The sequence below is a fragment of the Schistocerca serialis genome, chromosome 8, assembly GCF_023864345.2.
Source record: "Schistocerca serialis cubense isolate TAMUIC-IGC-003099 chromosome 8, iqSchSeri2.2, whole genome shotgun sequence".
In the NCBI taxonomy this organism is placed as follows: domain Eukaryota; kingdom Metazoa; phylum Arthropoda; class Insecta; order Orthoptera; family Acrididae; genus Schistocerca; species Schistocerca serialis.
In genome coordinates, this window is record NC_064645.1 from 244,034,535 (window position 1) to 244,056,263 (window position 21,729).

The window sequence follows — 21,729 nt, forward strand, 5'->3', positions numbered from 1 at the left end:
TTACGCTGTCTTCCATTATGTTTCCCATTTTATATGTCTGTTTCGCCATCTTTCCTCCTTTATGTTGTTTTAAATGTCTCCCTGTTATGTACTGTCTTTCGGCTGAAAAGCTGCGCCTACGCTGCAGCCGGCCCGCCACATATGAAGCGTTGAAAGACAATAAAGAAAAAAAAGAAAAAGGAAAGTGGAACTGTCATTTCTATTTAGGTGATTCATGTGAAACGATTTCCAACGTGGTCATGGTCACATGATGGGAACTAACAGACTTTGAATGCAGAATTGTAGCTGTAACTAGACACATGGGACATTCAGTTTCGGAAATCGTTAGGGAATTCAGTGTTCTGTGATCCACAGTGTCAACAGTGTGCCGAGAATGCCAAATTTCAAGCATTATCTCTCACTATGAATAACACAAGGACCGACGGCTTTCACTTAGCGACAGAGAGCAGCAGTGTTTTGTAGAGTTGTGAATGCTAGCATGCAAGCAAAAACCGCAGAAATCCGTGTGGGACGTACGTCGAACATATCCGTTAGGACAGAGCGATTAAATTTTTCCGTTAATGGGCTATGGCAGCAGATGACCGACGGAAGTGCCTTTGCTAAGGCTGCTTTCACAGCGACACCGACAACAGTCGTCAGACACCATTGCCAGAGGTCGCCCGATAACTTCGGCCGACAGCGTGCTCGCTGTGTGTCCGATCCCATTCGCCGGTTAATGTCAGGGTTAAGGAGGTTAGGTTAGAATGTATTCTATGTATGAAGTAGGTTATTTTAACTTCTTAGGGTGGGGTGGATACCACGACGCCTCTGTACTTGGATACGAGTACTGCATAGCGGCTTCTGCTATTAAAGGATACGCCAAACGCAAGCGAATGAGTATTCCTGTCTCGTAAAGAACATGCGAGTACTACACACATTGTCCTCAGTTATCGGAATAACCAGACAAGTTTCACAAATATTGGAGATGACGGGAGACATTCTGTTACATACTCAAGATAATTCGTGGTGATCTTGAAAAGCAAGCTAGGGCCGCGCGGGATTAGCCGAGCGGTCTTAGGCGCTGCAGTCACAGACTGTGCGGCTGATCCTGGCGGAGGTTCGAGTCCTCTCTCGGGCATGAGTGTGTGTGTTTGTCCTTAGGATAATTGAGGTTAAGTAGTGTGTAAGCTTAGGGACTGATGACCTTAGCAGTTAAGTCCCATAAGATTTGAACATTTTTTTTATTTTTATTTTTTTTATTTTTGAAAAGCAAGTTACAAGCTCTCTGTTTCGTTGCATTTGATTAAAGTTGTGCAGACGCACGTCAGTTAACCTTCAATGACTGTCATTTAGCACACGAGTGAAAGACAAGCATAAAATGTACCATAAGATCTGATAACCTTAAGCACTTAAAAGTGGAAATACATACCGTACACCGCATCTGCAAACCACTTCCTATTAACAGAATCATTACCCTACTTGCTTAAAACGCCAGTAAGCAGTAATAATAATTTGTAGACAACTAATAACAACCTACCACAAAAACGATCCAGTACATTAGCTATAAGCATGTAAGATATGCCACAGTTTTCATTTGAACAAATCAGTTTTTGAGGTTATAAAAACATGCCTAAAATTTCAAATGATTTACCTATTTGAGGTTTCGAATGAACCGGCGATTTCAGTCCATAGATTCCAAACTATATCCCGAATGTGATACTTTCATTCTCAGGTTGTCACAAACTCACTCTTTCTTGGACTAAACTTAAACAGTTTCTCACGCTCATTTCGTGTGCGCGAACGTCGGTCGATTTGACCGAAGAAAACAAACTGATTTGCCTGTACATTCGGGAGATACGATCAGATGTAGTGTGACCGCGCACGTAGTGGCGTACAGATTTGAAAAGATCGGCCGCTTCTGGCCGATGTCGGTCGTATGCAGAATCCTCCGGTATCGGAGCTACTGTGACCGCAGCGTGACATTGGCTGCAGCGGCCGCGCGGTTTAGGGCGTCATGTCGCGGAGTGCGCGTGTCCTCCCTCGGGCATGGGTGTTTGTGTTGTTTTTAGCATAAGTTAGTTTAAGTTGGTTTAAGTAGTGTGTAAGTCTAGGGACCGATGACCTCAACAGATTGGTCCCTTAGGAATTCACATACATTTGAACATTTTGAGGCGTCTCTCCAGGGCTCGTGACCATATCGGATGGACCCTAGATGACTGGAAGACCGTGGTCTGGTCAGATGAGTCCCGATTTCATTTGGTAAGAGTGCTCGCAGGCCTCACGAAACTTTGGTTCAAATGGCTCTGAGCACTATGGGACTTAACATCTGAGGTCATCAGTCCCCTAGAACTTAGAACAACTTAAACCTAACTAACCTAAGGACATCACACACATCCATGCCCGAAGCAGGATTCGAACCTGCGATCGTAGCGGTCGTGCGGTTCCAGACTGAAGCGCCTAGAACCGCTCGGCTACACCGGCCGGCTACGAAACCTTGGATCCAAGATGTCAACAAGGTGGCTCCATAATGGCGTGGGCTGTGTTTACATGGTATGGATTGGTTCCTCTGGTTCATCTGAACCGATCTTTGATTGGCAATTGTTATGTTCGGCTGCTTGGAGAACATTTTGCAGCCATTAATGGACTTCATGTTCCCAAACAACGATGGAATTTTTATGGATGAAAACGCGCCATGTCACCGGGCCACAATTGTTCCCATCTGGTTTGAACAGAATTCTGGACAATTCGAGCGAATAATTTGGCCACCCTTATCGACCGGGATGAATCCCTTTGAACATTTGTGGGACATAATAGAATTGGCAGTTTATGCACAAAATTCTACAACGGCAACACTTACGCAATCATGGACGGCTATGCAGGCAACATGACTCAGTATATCTGCACGAGACTTTTGCTGCACTACGTAGGCAAAAGGAGGTCAGACACGTTATTAAGTGATATACCGTACTTCTGACTCTTCAGTATAAATCATAATGTACAGACGAAAATCATTTTAACAGTCTAGTTATTATATGACACGTTGGAGGTGTAAAATTAAATAATTTTCGATTTTGTTGCGATTGTTGTGATGATTGTAAAGTGTAATGTTTGATTTATCCCTGCGTCTCAAGTCCTTTTACAGCCCCCATGATAACGAGGTGGTTTAACGAGTCTCAAATTATTTCGATGTACTTGGCAAAATCGATTGGTTTGGAACTATGGCTAACTGCTGGCCACTTCACAACAAGTTATTTGGCCATATCTTTTCACTGGTTGGATCCCTACACAGCCACAATGCGTGCAGTGTTGGCGTGCATACGACTAAAAGTTCGGCATTCATATGTTGTACTGACACAGGCATGACTGATATCCAACTGAGTTTCATACATATAAAAAATTAACGGGTTATTTAAGAAGACCAATAATTTCATTTACTTCGTTATGTTAAATAATATAAAGAAATTTGAAAATTAATATAGTAATACATATAAAAATTAAGTTATTCGAATTTTCCCATTTTATAAAAAAATACATTAAATGCATTTGTTTCGAACTTTTCCAAAGATGTACAAAAACATGACTGATGTTCGTAAAAGAATATCTTCTGCTATCAGACGATTATTTTCTTAATTTATGGTGCAAAGCAAATGAGGTAATACAGCACTGTAAATGTGCTTCTTCATTTTGAGGCATGTTTATGTCGCTGGAGAGTTCTAAGAAATTAAAAAAAGGACTTTACTGATTTTCTCTCGTTAGTATCATTAAACCTAAAATTTAACTGAATCTCATTTTTTCATGTAGAACTACTACCGAAAATGGCAGTAGCTTTGAGAAGGCATTTGGGCAACTTGGTACGGAGATCGACACACTACCAGACCTGCCATCACACAATATGGACTGATGATTCTATTGCCAACCCTTTAAATCAGTTCTCCGACGATGACGAGTTGGAATTTATTTTCACTAGAAAATCTACTTTCCATACCTGACCGTTGACCGCTAAGTGTAGGCGATGACAACACACGGGAAAACTTTAATAATTCACCATTTCACTCTATGTGAGCTGCATATACATTTAACTTCATCGCAATCAAAGATGCAAATGTTGCTCTAAAATATAACTCGTTTTAAAACTCCCTTAGGAAATTCTATGGCCAGAGAAAGTGTTCTTTGCAATCAGCATTCACGATGTACGGTGGCAGCAGATAGCTGAATCAGGCAGGAGCGCGGTACTTCCAAGTACAAATAGGTGGCACCCTACTTATGACGCTATCGTTGTTCTTAACGCAATATTAGAAGCACCTGCTCTTCATACAGTTAACACTCAGCTAAAGATTCAAACTTTCAATGATCAGGATGTGACCATAATGAAGGAGTATGCGAAGGTAAATTTAAAAAAGTAAATCTATATCTTTTTTTATCTATGAATACTGTAAAATGATTACTAGTTTGCAGGTTTTGGCACCGGTCGCTGGAGTCCTTGATGAGATTCAAGGAGATGTACAAGTTGCCAACAACTGCGGCAACTGTATTTAAAATGGAGAATATGCAGGCTATGGATCTTGTGGATCGCACAGCATCAGCCAAGGCCTAATTCAGTGGCATGTTCAAATGTGTGTGAAATCTTACGGGACTAAACTGCTAAGGTCATCAGTCCCTAAGCTTACACACTACTTAACCTAAATTATCCTAAGGACAAACACACACACCCACTCGAACCTCCGCCGGTCAGTGGCATGGATAAAAGGTTTAGACCTCTACCAGACGATGAACAACGCTAATCTGCTGTGGCTTTTCATCCAACTTCCCGTTTATGTAGCTGGAAATGTATGGTCACAGTCGAGTGGAAGTAGTAAGAAAACAAATGGGAAAAGTTGTACAAAAGGCTTCTTTGAGGCACGAAGCCATCGAAAGTTACCACCGAGCGAGGTGGCGCAGTGGTTAGACACTGGACTCGCATTCGGGAGGACGAGCGTCCGGCCATCCTGATTTAGGTTTTCCGTGATTTCCCTAAATCGCCCCAGGCAAATGCCGGGATGGTTCATTTGAAAGGGCACGGCCGACTTCCTTCCCCATCCTTCCGTAATCCGACGAGACCGATGACCTCGCTGTCTGGTCTCCTTCCCCAAACCACCCCCCCCCCCCCCCCCCCCCCCCCACCGAAAGTTCACAGGACAGAAGAGATACTGTAAGTGGCGGTGGCGGAAGCTGCAACAACGAAGAGGAAGATTTTTTTACCCCTGTCACTCAATGAGAAGCGTGCTGGTAACAAATCTGTAAAAATTATAGTCCAGTCAAAATAATGGTTCGATTTGAAATCAAAATACTCATTCTGTGTTGCAATATTTCTAGGGGAACCGATTTATTAATTACATAGAATACCCCCATAAACCTCGAATGCTGCAGTTGAACGACTTTCTTCCGTGGCAACGACATTTTGTCTTCTAAACGAGCCATGCTCTTGCATAAAAACTTTAACATGGTGTTGGTCATGAAGGGAAATGCGCACCTTATGTCAGATACATCTGATTCTCCAGTGTTTTGATTGTATCTGCATTTAACATTGATAAGCAAGTAATTTTAACACTAAATGATTAAACTGTTTTTATCTTCGACGTCCTACCTAACTTCCCCAACCAAAACATTTTCATTTAAGCAATGGCAATGCGTTTGATACACGCGCTCATTTGTCATAAAGTTTACTATTACGAGTTAACGGTTAACTTCCGATAAATCTCCAGTAAAGAAACGCTTTAACGTTTAACAAAGTTAACTTCTTTAGTGATTAACGATACGCATTTATTAATAACAATGTTGCCCATATCCATTCGAACGTTTATTGCGTTATCCCGTAAAAATTCGAAGTAACTCTTTCAAGAATATTCCGAGATTTTTGCTAAAAACGCGGTTGAATTGGAAGAGACTTGAATATGTATGACGCTAATTATCCTCTGCCCTGCACTTCAGTGGTTTGCATGGCATGTATGTAGATGCAAATGTGGGCAAACACAACCATTATGAGGGACGGAATGACCTCTACGGGGAAAATAACCCATTATCTTTTTGCAACTCCTCTACTGAGACACTTTCAACGCGCTGCTCTCACCGGAATTCTTTATGACATACCTGCACATGCATCAGATTTTCGACTGAACAGCACAGCCTTTGAAATTTAAAAATAATGTGATCACACTGTCATAAGCACCGCCTTTTTAAACGCTACAGACTTGCACAGTGTCGTGCCTAGCCTATACTGGCACTAGAGAGACTGGCACAACATTGTGATGCCATCTACCGACTACAGCACAAACCAAGTACCTAGCTTCCCTACGTTGTTCCGCAGCCATCGGTGTTCTCAACAGGTTTATATCGTCGAGATGAATCACCAGACTAAGTAACATGATATCTACACATTTCTGATGCAAGATACTGCGCTGTCTCTGTTTGTCGTTCTACTGTGAGAGACTGAGAGATTCTTTTGATTTTTTTACTTCGTGTTTCTAACTATTTTGAAGAGGCGTTGAACAATATGTGTGGTGTCACTAGTAATAGCGAAAATAAATTACGTCAGTATTCTGAGAGGTACTTACTTCGAATGTATCGCTGAAAATGTCCGTCTCTACGGTCGTGTCCTCCTCGTCAGAGTCACTGGTTTGTTTTGTACCTACACCGTCCAAAATGAACAGTAATGGCTTGTAACCGAACCATGCCGACTCTTCTTCTCCCGAACTCTTCTTTTTCATCACTTTCTGGTGCGTCTTGGCAAAATACGAGCGGAGGCTTTTAATTTTATTTTTCACAGCCGAAATACTCAAATTAAATTCGTTCCCTAACTCACTCAAAGCGTTAATCCTCACTTGCCTGTTATTGTAATACTTATTATTAACGTCCCACAAAACATTCTTTCGATGGTATGACTCTATGAAACGCAAAGTTCCCTCCACAGACATGTCGTGGAGCGAACGCCAAGCTGATAGGGGCATGGACGTGTATTCACGTGCGCTGGCCCGTGCGTCACTGCAAATCGGCGCATTCAACTCGGTGCAACTCGGCAACAGCGCATGCGTCACGTTCTAACCTTGCGTGCGCTGTGTATTGACAATGAACAGCGAGAGGGAAATAGCCCGAGTGAGGAGATGCTTTTCGTCAGTCGAGTTCTTTAAAAGTTGGTGGCGTGATTGCTTTGGCAATTTTTTTCGTTTCTTATTTTCGTCCGACAGATTCCAATTCTCCTCTGTAGCGACAGACTTCGTCCTCTTTCATTTTCGTGTCCTTAAAATTACTTAATATGCAGCCAACAGATACAGTAAGGTTGTTCAACAGTTTCAAACCCAAGTAACCACAGCATACTGCTCCATAGAATTAAAAAAAAAACTGAGCGATAATTCATAATTTCAAAACACTAGAGGAAGGATCAAACATCACTGATTATTTGTAAAAACAGAATTTCCCATACTTCGTGGGTGCACTGTATGGGACACGGTAGATGTGCATTTCAACACTGAAAAACAGAGGTAGTTCTTATTTACGGTTACAAAGGAATCATTGGTGTTGTACTAATGCCGCGGTTTGATCCAATACAAATAATGAAGCGTCTACTGATTAAATTAAAAAAAACTGAGAATATGCAGATAACAGAAAAGTTGTTATTATTACTTCGCTGTATACCATGACGGATAGATATTGACGGAATTTTCTGTTTCCACAACTTCCCTTTCTCTACAGCTTCAGCCTATGATTCATTAAGGCCTCTTGCTAGACGTGAGAGACTATAGAGTATTTACGTCCGCATCCACATTTTGCAAAGCTCTACTGATGATCGTGGCATACTTAACATATCGATCTTCGTTTACGCCGTAGAGAATGGCAGACGTTTCGTCAGTTTTGAAATACCACGCGCTAGCACGTGTGAAGAAGCGTTTACACCAGATCGAACGGAAGAGAATACGAGACAACGAACATTACATGTCAACCCTACAAACGCTGCGTTACTGTTTTTTGTGCTAATAATCGTCACACAGCAATCACTTGATACAACCACAGTCGTGGATTGTGCTACAAAATTAGTTATGGCTGTGCTGCAAAACTGAGAGGCTACAGATAGGATTATTCTGCATTCTGTGCTGTTTTTGACGACGCGTATGAAAATAAAAATAGATTAATAAGTGTCTGAATTTTTACCCAAGCATCAAACGCTTTCACTGAGAAACAATTTCACTGTTCCTCAACATCATTCCAAAACCTTGCACGTAGTATGTCGGTTGACACTTTGCGCTTACTTCAAACGTTTGTTTTTGTTTGATGTTTTGTAACGTGAATTTCTTGCATCGCAGAAAGCGCCTGTGATATCTACATTCTTCTGTTGGCAACATTACATCCTTGTCTAACCAATCCGATCACGCAACTCGCTTCAATAGCAAAATAGTCCGCGCAAATTAGCAGACGAATATTTTGTTTTCTGTGCTGGAGACGAACACCGAAACGGAAACCACACGAACTTAATTTGGTGGTTTGTTGAAAGATCAACTGGCGGTTCATGAGCGAGCTCCAGCGAATGCGTATCGAACATGACCGAAGATCGTCTCTGATCTCGACGTCGACGGGACGTTGAACCCAAATCTTCCTCTTTTACGTCGGAATTCTGTTTGCTCATGCTCGCGTGCCGTTTACACCAGAGAAAATGGTCGTTCGCTGACGCTCGTTGGTTTCTTTCTGATCGACTCGCATATGCGCGAGATAACTGTCGTCCATCTTCAGGTGTCAGATAGTTCACGTTTTTCATAATCTACCCGACGCTCAGCTGTGAGTCAAACAAACCATTTGTGTCGCACTTTTTTTTTTTTTTAATACGATACGTTCAGTATCTCTCTCTCTCCCCCTCCCCAGTTTTATTTGGTATGGACCGTACACACTTTGTGGTAATAGGGAACGACTTCTTCGCTTTGGAACTATATTTTCTGAAATCATACGTGAGCTACTGGATAACATGGAAGCTCCATGGGACTTTCCGCGGATGATGCTGTTACATACAAGGAAGTGACAAAAATTCAAGGGATAGCGATATGCACATATACAGATGCAGGTAGTAATGCGTAACAAGGTACAAATGAGCGTTGCTTTGGCGAAGCTGTCATTTGTACTCAGATGACTCATGTAAATAGGTTTCCACCATGATTATGGCCGCACGACTGGAATTAACAGGCTCTGAACGCGGATTAATAGTTGGGGCTAGACGCATGGGACATTCCATTTCGGAAATCGTTGTGGAATTCAGTATTCAGAGATCGCAGTGTCAAGAGTGTGGCGAGAATATCATGTTCCATGCATTGCATCTAACCATGGACAACGCAGTGGCCGACGGCCAACAGTTAACAAGCGAGAGCAGAAGCATCTGCGTAGAGTTGTCAGTGCTAACGAACGGACGATCAACACTGCACGAAATAGCCACAGAAATCAATGTGAGACGTACAACGAATGTAACATGGAATGGACTGGGTCCTCTGGTCCAACTGAACTGATCACTGAGCGGCAATGGTTATGCCCAGTTGCTTGGAGACGATTTGTAGCCTTTCAACGATGGAATTTTTATGGATGAGAATATGTCATGTCATTGGGTCAAAATTGTTAGGGATTTGTTTGAGGAACATTCTGGACAATTCGAGCGAATGACATGGTCACTCAGATCGCCCAACACAAACAGTTATAGGACACAATCGAGAAGTCATTTCTGGCACGAAATCTTTCAGCAGCAACACTTACGCAATTGTTGTTGTTGTGGTCTTCAGTCCAGAGACTGGTTGGCTGCAGCTCTCCATGCTACTCTATCCTGGGCAAGCTTCATCATCTCTGAGTAACGAATGCCGGACATTTGCCACACCGGACATTTGCCACGCCGGACATTTTCCACACTTGCCCCTTCGCCAGGTAGCGATCCCTCAGGTAAGGGACGCCCTTCCCCGAACTACCTCTGTCCGCTTTCAAAACGCCGTCTCCACATCTTACTCGATACAACCAGTACGTAAGGGACCTTCTTCTTCGACATCTTGGCCAAATACAGAGCTTCTTTTCCGAAATCGAAATATTTATAACTTTTGGGAGACGAAAGCAATACCAACGATTATGTCAGTATGTAATTAGTTCTGCCAAGTATACACTGCATTTGTGCCTACTTTAATTACTACAACTGCATACCCAAAAGACAATAGGGAAAGAATAAATGGGTTTGTGACTGTCTGAAAAAAAGAACGACATACTCCATATTAATTTACTCTGTAAAAACATTAGTTAATAAAGTGTAGCGGGACAATGTTCAAAACAACTGGAAACATCTTCACTAAATAGAGATAAGAACATCTATTATTGACATGTCATCTGAAGTCGACTTACAATTTTAAAATGTTAGAAATAAGGAAAAAAAGTAATACAGAATGCTACGCTTGTAACGTACGTTGTTGTTCTACATTGTTTACTCTGGCATTTACAGGGTCACAGAGAAAGCATATTAGGTTCTGGAGGGAAAAGCCGTAATTGTAATTATGTGCGCTACAACAGAAACAAGAAGGACAACTTAAGGAAAAATAATGTAAGCTCACAATCGACTTTGAAGCAAATAGTTCCTGTGACTTAGTATGGGCAGAGGTTATACTCGACAACCGGAATAAGTTAATAACTGGCTCCTCTTACCGACCCCCCGTCTCAGATAAAACAGTTGCTGAACAGTTCAAAGAAAAGAAAACTTGAGTCTCATCACAAATAGGTACCCTACTCATACAATTATTGTTGGCAGTTACGTCAATCTACCTTCCGCATGTTGACAAAAATACATTTTCATTGTTGTTAGTTGTTGTTGTGGTCTTCAGTCCTGAGACTGGTTTGATGCAGTTCTCCATGCTACTCTATCCTGTGCAAGCTTTTTCATCTCCCAGTACCTACTGCAACCTACATCCTTCTGAATCTGCTTAGTGTATTCATCTCTTGGTCTCCCTCTACGATTTTTACCCTCCATGCTGCCCTACAATACTAAATTGGTGATCCCTTGATACCTCAGAACATGTCCTACCAACTGATCCCTTCTTCTTGTCAAGTTGTGCCACAAACTTCTCTTCTGCCCAATCCTATTCAATACTTCCTCGTTATTTATGTGATCTACCCATCTAATCTTCAGCATTCTTCTGCAGCACCACATTCCAAAAGCTTCTATTCTCTTCTTGTCCAAACTATTTATCGTCCATGTTTCACTTCCATACATGGCTACACTCCATACGAATACTTTCAGAAATGACTTCCTGACACTTAAATCAATACTGGATGTTAACAAATTTCTCTTCTTCAGAAACGCTTTCCTTGCCATTGCCAGCCTACATTTTATATCCTCTCTACTTCGACCATCATCAGTTATTTTGCTCCCCAAATAGCAAAACTCCTTTACTACTTTAAGTGTCTCATTTCCTAATCTAATTCCCTCAGCATCAGCCGACTTAATTAGACTACATTCCATTATCCTTGTTTTGCTTTTGTTGATGTTCATCTTATATCCTCCTTTCAAGACACTGTCCATTCCATTCAACTGCTCTTCCAAGTCCTTTGCTGTCTCTGACAGAATTACAATGTCATCGGCGAACCTCATACCCTATTGTAAATAGATAACAACTTCCGTAATTGTTCTAAATGCTTTTTAAAAATTATTTTTAACAATTAGTTGACGAGGCCATTCAAATTGTAAATGGTTACGAAAACACACTTGGCCTCTTAGCCACAAATAATCCTGAGCATCACGACGGATACAGGGATTAGTGAACACGCAGTCGTAGAGAGGCTCACTTCTGTAACAAAGAAATTCACCAAAACTAAACGCGAAATATATCTATTTATAAAAGCAGCTAAAAATTCAGGTGACGTCTTTCTAAGAGATAGTCTCCAATCCTTCCAAACTATGTAAATGGAGACCATATGTCGCTTACGCTCAAAGAAATAGTATCAACAGCACTCGAGATATTCATACCAAATAAATTAATAAGAGACGGAACTGATCCCCCATGGTACACAAAACACGACAGAAAGCTGTTGCAGGAGCACCGCAAAAGGCACGTATAATTTAGACGAACGCAAAATCTCCAAGATTCGTGAAGTTTTACTGGGGCTCGAAGTTTGGTGCGGATTTCAATGCGAGATGCATTAAATAGTTTCTACAACGAAACTCGCTCTAGAAATGTGTCAGAAAATCCAAAGAGATACTGGTCCCATGTTAAGTAAACCAGCGGAAAGGCTCAGTAAGTACCTTTACTGCGCGACAGCGACGGTAAGTTACTGATGACAGTGCCACTAAAGTGGAGTTAGTAAATGCATTTTAGTTAGTAAATGCATTTTCCGAAATTCCTCCACCAAAGAAGACGAAGTAAATATTCCAGAATTCGAAATGAGAACAGCTGCAAACATTATTTAGAAGTAGATATCCCTGGTGTTGCAAAGCAACTGAAATTACACTGTCAGTTACAGAGGGAATGATCAAATGTCTTTTCAAGAAGTCTCTAATGTATAAGAAAAGTAGGTCTAATACATTTGTTTCTGATTTTCTTTAGTAACAATTAATTTTCAATAGTAAGCTCCTTGCTTTTACTGACCTGTTTAAAGATAATCAACAATTTAGTAAGAAATTTTAATTTTTAAAGGACTATATCTAAATGTACTTATATATATATATATATGTATAAGATGTATGTAATATATGTAATATAAGATGTATTTACATCTACTATAAATGTTTGCAGCTAAACTTAAATAAAAATATTTGAGGTGCCAAAATTGTCTACCTTAGCATCAGATCAGTTTTGGGATGTCAATTTTAAGTGCAATTCAAAGGTTCAGTTCCCATTTTCTTTTACGAAAGCGTATACTATCAGTTTAACAAACCAAGATATTTTAGGTGATAGTTGCGATTCTGAAGCTTCAGAAAATTATTTTAGAACTCACAATTATTTAATAGTATGGCCATAATATTGGAAGGCAGAAAAAAGTTATCTTAACGTGACAACAATAGGGATACTTTTGTGAGGCTTGAAACACTTTTTAATTTTTACATTAAAGGCTGATTCGCATCACACTTTGCACAGGCTTTGGACCGTGAAAATGATAAATGACCATCTACTATTCTGGCGTGTGTAAAATCAGCCTAAACACGCTGAACTAATGTACACTCTATTTACAATTACAACTTAATATTAGCTCCGATAATGCTGCTTCAATGTTTTAATAATTTTATGTCAGCAACCTGCGAGGACTCGGTGGTCTTCATAGTTTTTAATACATTATTTTCTAACGTATTTTAATCCAGTTTCTGAATATGGGCGATGGCTTTCAAGCAAGGCGTAATGTTGCCAGTCTCTTCATAATTCTTTATGATTCTCTCTATCCTGTCGTCCAGCTTCAAGTACATCTGCTTCCTCTTCTTACCTTCAAGATTCATTTCCAATTTCGTGTACATGCAGTTTGTGAGCTCTGCTTCCTTTTTCAAGCACTCCACCAAATAGTTGATTTTAGGGTGAGGGTTTCCAATAATACTATTTATTTTGTTGTGCCACCCTTCAACAGCATTCGTCGTTCGGTGCCTTTTTCCGCAACAGTCCCACATTTCTATTGCGATATCCTCATTCTCTAGCCAGTTATCCACAAAGTAGTCAAAAAATTGAGAGAACCTTCCGTTATCAGGAGCTTCCGTATGAATCTCAATCCATCCATTGCTTACGTCGTCCGGTTTTACAACTGCCAGCGCTGCACACATGCTGACGTGAAGTCTTAAAATCCTCGTTCTAGCGGTACTCCTCAGTTAGATCGAGAACTCGAGTTGTTCTCCATAAACTCTTCTTCATATGGAAATAGAATCCATTTATTTCACTCGTGGGAAAAACTTGACGAATGGCCGATATCGCAGCTGCCTCAAAGTCCATCTTTATTTGTTTAGGACACCACTCAGAGACTGCCTGTTTTATCAGACGAAACAGACGAACATAAGTGTCTTTCTTCTTATTAGGGAGCAGTGCAAATACAGTAGGAAGAATGTTTCTTTAATCGGGCCTCCTAAGTCTACGTGTATAGTGTAGATCTGTGCAAACTGCTTGCTGCATCTCTTAAATGTTCCATCCATAAAAAAAATGGGAACCTGTTTTTAAACTTTCTTTTCCTTTGCTTCCTCTAAAAATCATTATTCTCACCTCTTATCTATCGTCTTCCAGAAGAAAACTACTGCCATATCCCATTTTTAATAGATCTTCATGAAGATCAATTTCATAAGAGTTCTTAGGCTCCTGTTGGTTCCCCCGCTCTTGACCCCATCGACGACGCATGGTTCTCTTCATAGATTCTGCATTAGGCATCACTGTAACAAAGTCATAAACTTTATTATGTATATTCCCCATTTCATCCGCGTATATCTCCGATAACTGTGTAGTTTCTTCTCGAGACCTTCTCTTCGCTCTTTCCACTTGCTTTCTCACTTTCAGAGCTGCATCGTCAGGTGGTCCAGAGAGATGTTCTAATACGCTCAACATTTCTCCGTTCCTCGAAAGCAGCTTTCCCTTGCAATGATCCGCTTTTCGTCGTAAGAACATCCATGTAACAACACCTTCTTTAGATTCCCTCTGTCTGAGATACGCGTAACCTTTCTAATGAGCAGGAACTTCGAAAGCAAGCTGGGCGGGCGGGTGAGCAGGAGGAGGAGGAGGGGGAGGGGAGACAAGGGACCGAACCCTTCGGAGCAGGTAAAACCGTGGCAAATGTCTGGCGTGGCAAATGTCCGGACACCCTGAGTAACTACTGCAACCTACATCCTACTGAATCTGGTTACTGTATTCATCTCGTGGTCTCCCGCTACGATTTTTACCTTCCACACTGCCCTCCAGTACTAAATTGGTGATCGCTTGATCTCTCAGAACACGTCCTACCAATCGATCCCTTCTTGTAGACAAGTTGTGCCACAAATTCCCCTTCTCCCCAATTCTGCTCAGTTCCTCCTCGTTACTCACGTGATCGACCCAGCTAATCTTCAGCATTCTTCTATAGCACCACATTTCGAAAGGTTCTATTCCCTTCTATTTATTGTCCACGTTTTACTTCCGTACATGGCTACATTCCAAACAAATACTCTCAGAAAGAACTTCCTGTCCTCTCTACTTCGAGCATCATCAGTTGTTTTGTTCCCCAAATAGCAAAACTCCTCTACTACTTTACGTGTCTAATTTCCTAATTTAATTCCCTCAGCATCATCTGAAGCAATTCGACTACATTCCATTATCCTCGTTTTACTCTTGTTGATGTTCATCTTATATCCTCCTTTCAAGACACTGTCCATTCTGTTCAACTGCTCTTCCAAGTCCTTTGCTGTCTCTGACAGAATTACAATGTCATCGACAAACCTCAAAGTTTTCATTTCTTCTCCTTGGATTTTAATTCCTACTCCGAATTTTTCTTTTGTTTTCTTTACTGCTTGCTTAATATTCAGATTGAATAACGTTGGCGGGTAGGCTACAACTCTGTCTCAGTCCCTTCTCAACCACTGCTTCCCTTCCGTGCCCCTCGACTCTTGTAACTGCCATCTGGTTTCTGTACAAATTGTAAATAGCCTTTCGCTCCCTGTCTTTTACCCCTGCCACCTTCAGAATTTGAAAGAGAGTATTCCAGTCAACATTGTCAAAAGCTTTCGCTAAGTCTACAAATGCCAGAAACGTAGGTTTTCCTTTCCTTAATCTATCTTCTAAGATAAGTCATAGGATCAGTATTGCCTCGCGTGTTTCAAAATTTCTACAGAATCCAAACTTATCTTCCCCGAGGTCAGATTCTACCAGTTTTCCCATTCGTTTGTACGGAATTCGTTTTGGTATTTTTCAGCTGTGACTTATTAAACGGATAGTTCGGTAATTTTCACACCTGTCAACAGCTGCTTTCTTTGGGATCGGAATTATTATATTCTTCTTGAAGTCTGAGGATATATCACCTATCTCATACACTTTGCTCACCAGATGGTAGAGTTTCGTCATATCTGGCTCTTCCGAGGCTAGCAGTAGTTCTAATGGAATGTTGTCTACTCCAGGTGCCTTGTTTCGACCTAGGTCTTTCATTGCTCTGTCAAATTCTTCACACAGTATCATATCTCCCATTTCATCTTCACCTACGTCCTCTTCAATTTCCATAATATTGTCCTCAAGTGCATCGCCCTCTATATGCTATTTCCATCTTTCTGCTTTTCCGGCCGGCCGTTGTGGCCGAGCGGTTCTAGGCGCTTCAGTCCGTAACCGCGCGACCGCTACGGTCGCAGGTTCGAATCCTGCCTCGGGCGTGGATGTGTGTGATGTCCTTAGATTCGTTAGGTTTAAGTAGTTCTAAGTTCTAGGGGACTGATGACCTCAGAAGTCCCGCAGTGTTCAGAGCCATTTGAACCAAATAAAAGAACTGCAAAAACAAGCAGCCAATGTAGGACTACAAATATCCTTTGCAAAAACAAAGTTCATGACAAACATCTGTGATGCTCCTCAAAATATTGCGGTTGACAACAATACAATACACAAAACAGATTCCTTTAAATACCTAGGACAGTGGATTACATACAATGCAAAAGAAAAGACAGCTATAGAAATTAGAGTGCACAAAATGGGAAGAGTTTCATATGATCAAAAACGTTTATAACAAAACATCCTTGTCCTGGAACACGAAATTAAGACACTACCAAACAGTGGCCAGACCTGAAGCTCTGTATGCGGCAGAAACACTTAAACTAACAAGAAATGGAGATCTTGAGAAACTTGAGAAGGTCGAACGAAGAATTTTAAGGAAAATACTGGGAGCTAAAAGAAACGATCGTGCTGAATACAGGTTAAGACCAAACAGAGAGCTATATTGAAAACTGAAAAACTAACTGATGTAATGAGGAAGAAAAGACTACAGTTTTTTGGACATATATTCAGAATGGATAACAAAGGGCTAACCAAGCGGATATTGACATTACTCAATAGCTATAAATCCAAGCCCGCATGGTTCATAGACACTGGAAAGGACATGGAAAACGCTGGAATTACAATAGACACAACAGAAAACAGAACACATTTCAGAAAGGCAGTTCAAAAGGCAGAATTTCACTAGGGAAAGAAAACAACTAGACAAAAGTGGATTCAAGAAGAAAGGGAACAACACTCTAAGAGGAAATGTGGAAACTACGGCGGAAATCTAATACACGTAAGAGTGGCCAAAGTTGATTCATCGTACCTTCCAGATGGGTTATTCGAAAGAAGAAGAAGAAAACACAACACTATATTATTTGCAGTTATAATTTTGTAATATCTGTAATGTTCAGGCAAGAACTAAGAATCTGCGTTTCAATAAATTTCAATTAATTATACAAAAAAATTGGCTTTCGTAGCTTCATAAACATTTGTGTACATTCTGCTGCTTTCAGTTCAAACCGTTTCAGCTTAGCTTTATCCATTTCTGCGTATGTACACATTTTCATAGCCTTCCGCTTTGACAAACCTTTAAATGAGTCAGAACTGCTAGTAAATTGAACTATTTTGTCATTTTTTTCGAATATTACGGATCGCAGTTCCACCCGCTCCGTACATCAGTCCCACATTTTGCGTACCAATACTGCCTTCTTAGAGTTTGTGTATTATTTCCAGTTTCTGCTGTATCGTTAACTCAACATGTTTTCGCTTTTCAGCCATTGTTAGGCACTTAACAAACACCAAAGAACAATGAATATATACCGCTAGTTACAGTCCGGCGTTTATAGTGTTCGGGCAGCACATTGCTTACTACACTCGTGTTGTAACGTGAGATTATCGCTCACTCGCGACCAACGCCGGGTTAAAGAAAAAATTTTCAGCAGCACAAAAAAAAAGAAAAAAGTGAGAGAAATAGGTCGCGGATAATCCGCAAAGCTTTATGTGTATATACAAACAGCTAAAATACCGTAACACACATAAAGCGATTCACAGACAGATATTAAACTTGAGTTGCCTTCACGACTGTGGCATCTGGAAGGTATCCGGCTACAACGTTAAAATATAATTTGAGAAATCTTGAAAAAGCAGATCCCTTTCTAGACGGAATGAATGCTAAGAAAAAGAAAGAAAGGGAACATCCATATGTTTCATTACATGCTCATTTAGCAAGTGCAAAGGCGCCACGGAAATACGGTGTGGCTAGGGACTCCCGTCGGGTAGACCGGTCGCCTGGTGCAGGTCTTTCGAGTTGACGCCACTTCGGCGAGTTGCGTGTCGATGGGGATGAAATGATGATGATAAGGACAACACAACACCCAGTCCCCGAGCGGAGAAAATCTCCGACCCAGCCGGGAATCGAAGCCGAGCTGCAGGTATGACATTACGTCGCGCTGACCACTCAGCTACCAGGGGCGGACGGCGTCACAGAGGTACATAACCAATCCAGTGGCAAACACTACAAGAGAGACGTTGACGGAGTGGTTTACTGTTAAAATTCCGCGAGCGTACGTTCATGGAAAAGTCAACCAATGTGTTGCGTCCTTCTTCGTGTATATGGCGAAAAGACCACGAAGGTTACATTAGAAGTCACATGTAGGCTTACCAACAACTGTGCTTGCCGCGCACCATTCGCGACTGAAACAGGAAACGAAAGAAGCGACAGTGATATGCAAGGTACCCTCCGCCATACACCATAAGGTGACTTGCAGACTGTAGGTGTAGATGCGGATGTTTAAATAACCTAGTGATGTATTTAACTTTAGACTCTCAAGAGCTAGAATAACAGTAGAAAATGTATTTGGAATAACAGCAAACTGGTTTCGCTTCCGATAAAAAGTAAAAAAAACTTGGCCCTCAAAAAATTGCTTGTGCTGCATATGTGTGCTGCAAAATTATCTGATTTCACGGAGAAGTCAGTTCATCTCGTTCTCAGCGCTGGACGAATCCAGTACTCTGTTGCGAAGAGGCGAGCACTTGTAGTTGTCCGTTGCCTATTGCCTACATAACTGTGAGTTTCGTCCATTATGCTAGGCGTAAATTGAGACGCGCATAGCGCGTGATGCGCAGTGCAAAGCAGCACGCATTTCGTAAGAAGTGGGACCGCGCAAACAGGGACACGACGCAGAAAAATACTGTCTTACTGCTGAACTTTATTTCCGTAGAATAGTGTTTCATTTTTCGCCTTTTAAGTTCTCGATCTTTTTCCGTTAGTACATAACATTTAACAGTTATTTGTATCCGTATAGTTTTACTTTTTTTCGTTATTTTTATTTTGTCAAGAACAATGCGCAGTTCAATGGCTGGTGAAACATTAGCCACTGAGACTGTATCTTCTGCCTCTACTGTGTCTTCAGATCGTGAGGGTAGTGAAATCGTAAAGAATATTACAAAATCATTAAATATCACACAGTGAAACAAGATTGTCTACGTGCTGTGTATTATTCTCGTCTAACTGTACGACGTTACAAAAATTCGAAAAGTGGGAATTTCCCCTTGTGTATCCCCTTTGGCTCCTGGTAAAAAGCGTCCAAGAACTTACGTATGTAAGTTTGGCTGTGATTACTTGGATATTGGTGTAATAAGAGGCATTATATTACATGCATACTGGAAACAGTCGAGAAACTCCAAAGAGTGACATGTTACAACTGGTGTGTAGTGGCGAGAAAAAGTATTCCAGTGGTAACATACACGGTATTTGCATCAATAAACTAATTACACAACAGGCTACATAAATGAAGAACGAGGTCGGTATTGTTTCGAAAGTGTCAGTATCCTGGAAGAGTGTGGTGATATGATATACTTAATTTGCTGAAACGTGTTGCTGAGAAAGGCAGCCTTACAAATGTTTCCTGAACGAAGTGAACTCTTCCCCTCACAAAGAACAAATGGCTAGCTTCCACAGACCTGTTGCGCGAATTTTTCTTAGCTGTTGAAACTACGTTGACTATCGTGTTCTGCAGTGGATCAATTATTTACTTTTCTTAATAACAACTCTATAAACGCGAATCACGCATTGTCAGTTTCGGAAGTCGTAGGTGAGTAACCGACGTCTGGCATGTGCGCATCACTCTGTCTGAAGGGAAAACACATTATATTTATATTTTTCAGATGAAGAACGGGATGAAAGTCCTTTGGTAAGTTTCCAGTCCAGTCGCTCGCTATTAAAAATACGCCCGGTTATGGGAATTCTGCCCAAATTACAACACAATTGGTGATTTATTTTTGTATGAATTGTTAACCTTTTCTCAACTGAAAAAGCGGCTACGTTTCTCTTGTTGACAGATTTAATTGTGCTTCTTTTGACGAAACGCAGTAAAATATCCACAAATTCACCTTGCAACAACTATTCAGACACAAATCTAAACAAAGTGTCTGTTAAGCAGCTGACGACCAGAGGGGTCATAGCTTATCGGAAACGTCGTTGCGTTGGTTTGCAGTGCTGGATTGAAAAACCAAACAAAAAACTATAGCCTCGGCTATATCGCCGTAGATAAGATAGTTCCGTGTGTTAAACATTTGGCAAAACATTTTGCACCTTGCGTGCTATCATTTGCCAAAATTTCTTTTCGATTCTCGACCGGTTTAGGACATATGAGAGATTTTCTGAATATTTCGTACTCGCGCCCTTGCGATCGGAAGTGAAAGCGCTACATACGATCCATTTTCTCACGATCGGAGACAGATAGAGACCTCCTTCCAAGACTGAAGAAAAAAATTTTAGCTGAATTTCAAACGCAGTAACATATCATGTATTATGCACGAAACGCAAAATCACAGATCCCAATTTTTTCACTGCAAACTTTTCGAATTTTGCGTAGCGTCTTACTTAGACGCGTATATCACAACAAGTATGATGGGGACTTGCTATCATTTGTGTGTTCATTTCATTGTAATTTCTTTATATATGATGATACATATAAAGTTACACGTAATATAGGAACTAAATACTTTTACCCAATAATTTTTGTAAAATCGTTTGAAATGGATTACAGGGTGTGCTACGATTCTGTCTGCGCAGCGCGTCGCTAAACAACGTGGGCGAAGAAGTCGACGCGTCTCAATATGCGCAGGACCTGCCGGCACATGGGGAGTGCGTCATGCCATGTAACTTCACAGATGCTATATACATCTCAGTCTGCACTTAGCCTTACGAACGACACATTCTGTGCTCGTCTCTGCTATTTTGTAGGAATGGACGAGTGCGCACGCCGGTTACACTGCAACCTTTCTCAGACGATTTAAAGGAATCTATTCGGTAAAAAAAATTATTCTCACTCATCTCACTGCCCTATTCGCCAGCTTCGTGATGAACTGCCTGTTATTTCGTAACGGTAATACCTATTGTGATACCCGCCAGGGTAGCCGAGAGCGCTAACGCGCTGCTTCCTAGACTCTGGTAGGCGCGCCGGCGCCAGATCGATCCGCCCGGCGGATTAACGACGAGGACCGGTGTGCCGGCCAGCCTGGATGTGGTTTTTAGGCGGTTTTCCACATCCTACTAGGTGAATACCGGGCTGGTCCCCACGTCCCGCTTCAGTTACACGGCTCGCAGACATTTGAAACACATTCACGTTATTTCACGATTTACACTAGACGCAGACAGCTGGGGTGCACTAATTCCATCCCGGGGGGAATGGGGTGGCGGCAGGAAGGGCATCCGGCCACCACTTAACATTAATATGCCAAATCCGGTTAGCCATGGCCGACCATGCGTCACTGTCAAAAAATGGCTCTGAGCCCTACGGGACTCAACTGCTGAGGTCAT

At 41.4% G+C, this 21,729-nt stretch overlaps 1 protein-coding gene across 3 annotated transcripts in view; it reads right to left on the reverse strand.

Annotated features, from left to right (window-relative positions):
• LOC126416045 (uncharacterized) overlaps nucleotides 1-21,729 on the reverse strand; it is a 166,636-nt gene that overhangs the window by 94,742 nt on the left and 50,165 nt on the right. Inside the window, exon 1 of one of the 3 annotated variants that reach the window (XM_050083511.1) lies at nucleotides 6,570-6,984. The exons of 1 other annotated variant lie outside the window; for it this stretch is intronic. In XM_050083511.1, the coding sequence (XP_049939468.1) occupies nucleotides 6,570-6,962 (393 nt within the window). In that variant the 5' untranslated portion in view covers nucleotides 6,963-6,984. Of the gene's footprint in view, nucleotides 1-6,105; nucleotides 6,222-6,569; nucleotides 6,985-21,729 lie in introns of those variants that run through there. One more of the 3 variants, XM_050083515.1, reaches the window with a different exon arrangement.